The 7466-nt window shown below is 41.0% G+C and overlaps 1 protein-coding gene across 1 annotated transcript; it reads left to right on the plus strand.

The window, feature by feature from the left end:
* The first annotated feature begins 6068 nt into the window (after positions 1–6068).
* Positions 6069–6779, plus strand: LOC134204847 (uncharacterized). The gene has a single exon (XM_062679649.1). It carries the CDS (start codon positions 6069–6071, stop codon positions 6777–6779), a length of 711 nt encoding a protein of 236 aa, XP_062535633.1.
* The last annotated feature ends 687 nt before the right edge of the window (positions 6780–7466 follow it).

The following is a 7466-nucleotide window of genomic DNA, read 5'->3' on the forward strand; positions in this document are numbered from 1 at the left end:
GAAAATTGTCTAATATGTTGAATAATCCCTTTTATGAAAATTAATTATACCGCAAATCCCTTCATTATTAAATAGTGTCCAATCCACCAAATAATGCAAAATCACCTTCTTTATATATTTTTTCTATTCTTTAGCCATCAATAATAATTGAAATTTCCAGTTTTACTATTTCTGGGGAATGGTACATTCTAGCAAATTACATTCTGGCAAATGGTCTATTCTGGGGAATGGCTTTCTGGCATAAGGTACACCGGGGCAAGTTGAAATGCGGGGTAAGTTGAAACGGAAGCTGTAATTTAGATCAGCAATGACCGAATGTCCTGATTATTTTTCCTTCTTACCTTCTGACTGCTATTCCCGGAAGATTGCAGCTACTAAAAGCAATCCCTGCCATTGTTTATTTTTCGCTCTTTGCGAAATTCGAACTAACTTTTTGACGTACCAATGAAACAGGTCCCAAAATGATGTTTTGAAGTGTTTTTTCATCAAATTTTCACGGTAGGTAAGCATTCAATGTTGAATAAACATAATGATTAAGAAAAATCGATGGAAGATACGTTTTAGTTTTTGTATTTTGGTAGTTTGATATTGCTCCGCATTTTCAACCCATCGGGGCAAATAGAAATGCGTGGTGCGGGGCAAGTTGAAACGATTCAAAACGTCACCCTCGTAATTAACCAGAATTCAACATGGTTCGTAAATACATTTGGAAATCAAAAATTAATAGAAAGGTCCAAAACTCTGAAAATTAATTTAATAAATTTCTGCCCATTTCGTCGTGAATGCAACCCTCCTAGAATCCCCACTGAAGAATAGAATAAAAAGGGGCCATGTTTAAGCTGCACGGTCTAGTTTTGAGATTCTTAATCTACTTTCCCTGAGCACTGGATCTCAAAAAATAAATCAAAGAGCATGTAAACATTTCGTTAACTCCACCTTTGAGTTCCCCAGCCCTCCTTTATCCAATCGAGGGTCTATGAGAGATACGCTAGTTAATTAATGTGAATTTATGAAGGAGCCACAGCCAAATTAATCAAGCGTACAATTCAAAGAAAAGAGTTATAGAGTATCAAAATCTGGAATGTGACTTTTATGCGAGTAAATATCAAGATGAGACAAGTAGGATTTGATTTTCAAATTTCTAGAACAAAGCCTACTATTTTATCAGGGTTTGAGGAGACAATTTTAAGCTAATTTCTGAAAGATAATCATAATCGTCAAAAACTTAATGGAACTCTTATGCGAATTTTGGCAGTATAGTCACCTTTACAACCTCGTGCATCTTGAGTCACACTGAGTACATATGTTTTGTTTTTGATACGGTACAGTTAGCTTATGTCTGTATACAGCGCAGTGTTTCAACTTACCCCGATGTGCGGGGCAAGTTGAAACGGAGCATATAAAAAATAATTTTAGTATGCAAAATATTTATAAAAAAGTTTTGTAAGGTTGCTTATTTTTTATGTATAATCTTTGGCCCGAACTAGCAAACACCGCAAACGGATTCAAAATTTATCAAAGGGTGATTTTTTTACAGCATTTCAAAGTTCAACTTTGAAAAAACCGTTTCAACTTGCCCCGGTCTACCTTATGGTTCATTCTGGCAAATGGGTTTCTGGCAAAAATCATTCTGGCAAATTGATTCTGGCAAATGGTTTTCTGGCAAATGTCATACAATCATGTCGAATAATAGCAGTATGCCGAGCAGTAGATAACAATGGATGTCGATGTCGAGGCTTAGGTCGCCGGTTGATTGTGAAGCTTGGTAAAGCGGATAAACCGACTGTGCAAATCCGTCGACAGATGCGTGATGGAAAGAGCGTGGCCAATGACCGACCGAAATCATGGGCGTTTGGGGTGCCCACGAACGAGCGTGACCACGACTAACTGGGGCCGGGACCCATGTTTTTTTTCGCCGTGTCTCTTGGCTTGGTTTGTCCTTCCTTGTCCGCTGGACGGAATTTCGGGGCCGACCCAACTAGTCTGTGGGTGGTCGTGGAACTACTCAGGGCTTGACATACCCGTTGGAACAAAAGGGAGATGAAAGCTCATGGACAATCGACCCGCAATATTGACGCTTACACATTAGTCTTCACACCGTGATCGTCGTACACTTACTGTCCCTCGTTCGGTTTGGCGAGCTCCCACAACCCCAAAATCTTAGACACTAATTATTTTCTTCCCTTTCACTGTTTCAGTATTTCCGCCCCAACGTCGCATTCACACTGGCTCACGCCCAGAGCCGGATATAGGGGGGGTCCGGGGACCGTGGTTCAATTAAATAACAATGTTTAGCAAAGATTGGTCAGCCTTGTTTGTCCATTTATTTAAAAACTAGTTGACCCAGCAGACGTTGTTGTGCATAGTAGGCCGTTGAATCGCTGAGAATTGGAAGACCGATATTTGAACAGCTATATTTAACGTGTTTATAAGCTTCAAATCTGTAAATATGTAGTTCGTCTTAGTTTTAGTTTAGTTTACAATTCTGATAAGTTACTCACATTTCAGTGACGTTTTATTTTTGAATGGCCTTCCAGGTCAGCATTCAACTGCTCTATTGAGTGTGGTTAAGTATGACCCTGAATAGTTATAATTTGGCTGTATTGCATGTTCATAGTATAGTTTATAATACAATTACCTTTCCTACCTAGACAGTTATAAGATTAAGCTAGTGTAAGTTTAGTCGTAGGTAGCAAAAACAAATTATTTAGAAATTAACAATTTATTTATTGCACCAAACACCTTATTTCACGGTAGATTGATATTGATCTGTCATTTCATTTGTCATTTCTAATCGTTGACATTCCGTCTAGGGTTTCCTACTCATAGACTGGTCGCTTGTCGCCTGGCGCTCAGACGACTGTGTTGCCAATTTTCTCGAGGTGCTTGTTGCAACAGTAGGCGAAAATATGCTTGTCAAATAAACGAAAATCTAAAAGAAAATTTTTATTGACATGTTTTTTTTAGATATTTGTAACCCCATAGTGCGCACTACTTGTTTGCACCTACAACAACACCAATCATCGTCACTTATTAGCTCGAATGGCGCTGCGAGAAGGCTTCCGTTGACGCAGGGTCATAATTTCCACTCAATTTTTGTAGTAATGAGGACGTGGTGGTGAAATGGACAGGCTGCAGTATACAGATTAGAACTATATTCTAGTATTTGCAGACTTTAGTAAAGATATGAAAAATGAGAAGAAATTGATTGTGACACTGAATAACCGTACGTTAAAAAGTATGGTTTGATGTAGTTCTACGCTAAACTATCTTTCCAGTGACGTTTCATAGATTTCTCAACAGTGGAACATTTTATTTTGCAGATAGTGAACAATGAAAGTAATTACAAAAAATAAAATGATTATCGTACAGTTCTGTTGTTGAAAAATTGACAGATATTTGTGAAACGAGCTAAGTGAGTCAAAATGTTTAATGTTGCTAACTTATGCAGTTACTTGAAAGTTATCTCATATAAGCTTCTGCAAATAATGCAGAAATTGTAACATGGCTTAGTTATATAATTACTGTAGAAGTGCCTAACGATGCTTAATGTTCCAGGGATCAATTCTCCATCGTTGGATGAAATGCCAACAAAAAAGGAAGAAGAAAGAGAATTCATTTCAAAGTTTTTTAAAACTGTCTCAGATTATCTGATAAAAAAGTCATAGTAAATTCATAACTCATGAAAATATGTTTTTTTCTTTACTTTACTTCACTTATTAATCTAAACAGTGATTACATCTTCTATTGCAAGTAAATGCAAATTTTAAACGTGACCGTTTTACCAACTTTTCCTTTGAATGGTGGTTATTCTCCTCTAAGTGTCTTGTTTGAAAAGTGTACCGAAAGATACCTTTTGTGCTGAAAGTTTCATTCTCAATTCGATTCGGAGAACCGGAAAGCAGACGTTACATATGTTGCATTGTGGTTCTCTGGATTTTCGAATCGAGAAACAAAAACCACCAGCATGGAAGAAACGGGAGTCATTGGAAGCCACGTTCTGTTTGCCGAAATGGTTGCCTTTCCAGATCGCGTCTTCCTGCCTGGTCCGGACCCTGTTCGGCACCATGGCCTTACTCGATGTCGAGAAGGCGTTCAACAATGTATGACATGATGGCCTGGTGTACAAGCTACAACGCTACAATCTTCCCAGATACCTGGTGAAAATGATCAACAATTGGCTGTCGGCAAGGACATTCCAAGGCAAGGTCGGCAAGGTCTCAATCAGCAGAGCGAGTTCCAATGCGCACAACATCGTCGCAGGCGTCACCCAGGGCAGTATCCTCTGGTCTCTGCTTTTCAATCTGTTCACCTCCGACATGCCGGAGCCTCCATAAGGCGGCATTCTGTCTCTGTTCGCAGATGACACCTCCATCGTCTACAATAGTAGAGTGATCAGAGCGCTAGTGGCAAAATTCCAACGAGGCCTGGATGCCCTGACAGAGTGCCTCACCAGCTGGAAGATCTGTATCAACGCGGCGAAGACCCAGGTCATCATTTTCCCCCACTCCAAATTCCCTAAACATGTTCCGCCTGGGACTGTAAAATCATCCTCAATGGCACTAGTGCGGAATGGGCCAATGAGGCCGACTACCTTGGCTTGACTCTCGACAGCAAGCTTATTTTCCGCCAACAGGTTGCAAGAGTTGGTTTTGTTGAAACTACTGTACCCTTTAATCAACCGTCGGTCGTCATTGTCCCTGAAAAATAAGCTTGCTGTCTACAAGCAAATCATCCTCCCTGTGATCGAATACGGCATGCCGGTCTGGGAGAGCTGCGCCAAAACTCATCATCGGAAACTCCAGCGAGTTCAAAACAAGTTCCTGTGGATGATTATGAACACCCCTCCCAGGACACGATCTTCTGAGCTCCACCGTCTGGCCGGTATTAAAACTTTACACGAGCGCTTTGGTGAGTGTAAGGAAAGGTTTAGGTCCGTTGGTTACAATTGGACCAGGCTTGTTCCAATTTAGATTATTAAATTATTATTGTAAATATTAATGTACATAGTAGTAAGGTTCTAAATTTTTTTAAACTAATCAATGCCTCCTTAAGGCTATTCTGATACATTAGATAAGCTTTATAAATTACATTTAAATCCTAACCATTGCTATTGAACCGAATCAAAGATAAAGGGCCAAGTGGCCGAACACTTGAAATGTTAAAAATAATGTAACAAACAAAAATCAAAAATAAACGGATTTAAGTCAAGTCTCGCAGAGCATTCAGTCTTTTTCATACCATCACGTTATTTTAAAAGATTACTTCCTTATTATTTGGACTAAGCCAAAAACAAACAGCCTTGTTCAAGGCTATCGCTATCGTACGGAATTGAAGACCCTTCAGTCGAAGAGCAGAGATACGGTCTGCATCCCCTGTTGAGCTAAGTGGTGGCTCATTCCAGGCAGAATTCCAGTGGGAAGGTTGCTGCTATCGAGGTTAATATTCCGACAGTTCCACCGTTACCCGTCCGTGACCGGATAGATACTTCCTTAAAAGTTTTTGATTGTATTCAATCATTCATGTTCGACGCAGTTTTTTTTTGCGTTGCCAAAGAATGGAATACAACGCTGACATATACCAAAAAGGAGGATTCTAGAATTCAAAATATTGGTTTTGCATGGCAAACTTTTTCACTTAATCGGTCAAGCTGAATGTTAAGCCAACAAGCGCTAACGAATGGTCTTGTTCATCAAAGGGGTGGAGCTTTGGCCAGAGTTGTTCTGACATATAGACAAGATCATAGCTTCATAGTTCAGTTCCAGTTTTGTTTTCACTCTTGTTGTGTCAAGACGTGTTTGGCGCTACTGCAAGTGAAAAAGTTTTATTTGGTAAAGCGATATTAAAACGGTCGGACAGTCGGTCGAAGTAGTATTTTCGGTTTCGAGTCGGGTTATCCGCGAGAGTGACAACCGGCAGAGACCGGGAAAACCTCCGTCGCCCGGTTTTCAGCACGGTGGTATCGCTAGTTGGCGGGTTTAGTTTGTGTTTCGATTTCTTTTTCTGAATCGGAACGAAAACAATCAGCAACATCTGGTTGGCCATTATTTTCTGCTTTGCGAGGCCAGATGGCCTCTTCATCGAGCTACGGGCTGCCTCGGCCGCCGGATGATTATGGAGCCGGATGTCCAAGATGGATGGATCCGGAGGGAAAGCACGGAAAAGTTATTGTACTCTCTCTCAAAGCAGCAAATGACAATGTTCTTCCGAAGAATCATCCCTTCATAGTTGGAAAGTCGATCCAATCTTTGATTGGTGATGCCTACACTGCAGTCACGGAAGCAAGAGGAACGAAATACATCGTCAAAGTACGAAATCAAGCGCATGCCAACAAGTTGTTTGGTATGCAAAGTTTGTTTGACGGTACGCCAGTTGAAATAACAGTTCATCCTACACTCAACTACAGCAGATGTATTGTTAGCTGTCCTGAAGTTTTGGAAATGACGCAGGAGGAGCTGCAGGCTGAACTGGCACCTCAAGGGGTAACATCGGTGCGACGTCTGACGAAAACGATCGATAAAATGAGAGTTAACACCCCAACCTTGGTTTTGACCTTAACTGGAACAACCTGGCCTCAGTTCATCTATTTTGGTGCGCTGAGAGTGCCAACGCGGATCTATTTTCCCGCTCCGATGCTGTGTTATGGTTGCCTTGAATATGGACACACCAGAATTCGCTGCCAGAATCCTTCCCGATGCCAGAACTGTTCATCTCCAGATCACAAATCCGAAGACTGCACAGAAAAAAGCCAATTGCTTCCATTGCAAACAAGAGCATAAACCAATCGACCGGAACTGCTCCATGTACAAGATGGAGAACGAGATTGTGAGGATCAAGGTGGAACAAGGGCTCACTTATCCTGAAGCGAAGAAATGCTACGATAGTCGTTTCAACTCGAAATCCTATGCAAGTATCAGCAAGAAACGGGATGAAGGAAATCAAGATGCTAAGGACAAAGAAATCGCTAACTTGAAAGAACAATTGGCCGCTCTCCGCAGTCATCTGTCCTCAGTGGTTGGAAGGCGACACGATTTACATCAACCGAAAACACAGGAAGAAGCATCATCGAAACAAAATGACCTCCACAACCAGTAAACCAAAACGGAATAATAAATCTCCCAAGCTTGTTGACAACACTTATGCTATTCAATGGAACATCGCTAGACTACGTTACAGACTACCCAAACTACAGCTACTAATTAATAAATACTCTCCTAGTATACTGGCAATCCAAGAAACAAAGACACCTTTAGACTGTGCTCCCAACATCACGGACTACGAAATGTATCTCCTTGAAGGTTCGCACAACAAAGCCACGCACGGGGTCTCCCTTGGAGTGCGGAAGGGAATTCCTCATCGACGGTTACAAATCCAGACAGAGTTGCAAGCACTGGCCGTTGAAGTTGATACAGAATTCAAAGCCACAATAGTCAGCATTTACCTTCCCCCGAACAAGCCATCCCTGA

The sequence above is a fragment of the Armigeres subalbatus genome, unplaced genomic scaffold (assembly GCF_024139115.2).
Source record: "Armigeres subalbatus isolate Guangzhou_Male unplaced genomic scaffold, GZ_Asu_2 Contig937, whole genome shotgun sequence".
In the NCBI taxonomy this organism is placed as follows: domain Eukaryota; kingdom Metazoa; phylum Arthropoda; class Insecta; order Diptera; family Culicidae; genus Armigeres; species Armigeres subalbatus.

Excerpts from the sequence above, each read along its gene's own strand:
- LOC134204847 (XM_062679649.1), top strand. The coding sequence starts at position 6,069 with ATGGCCTCTTCATCGAGCTACGGGCTGCCTCGGCCGCCGGATGATTAT.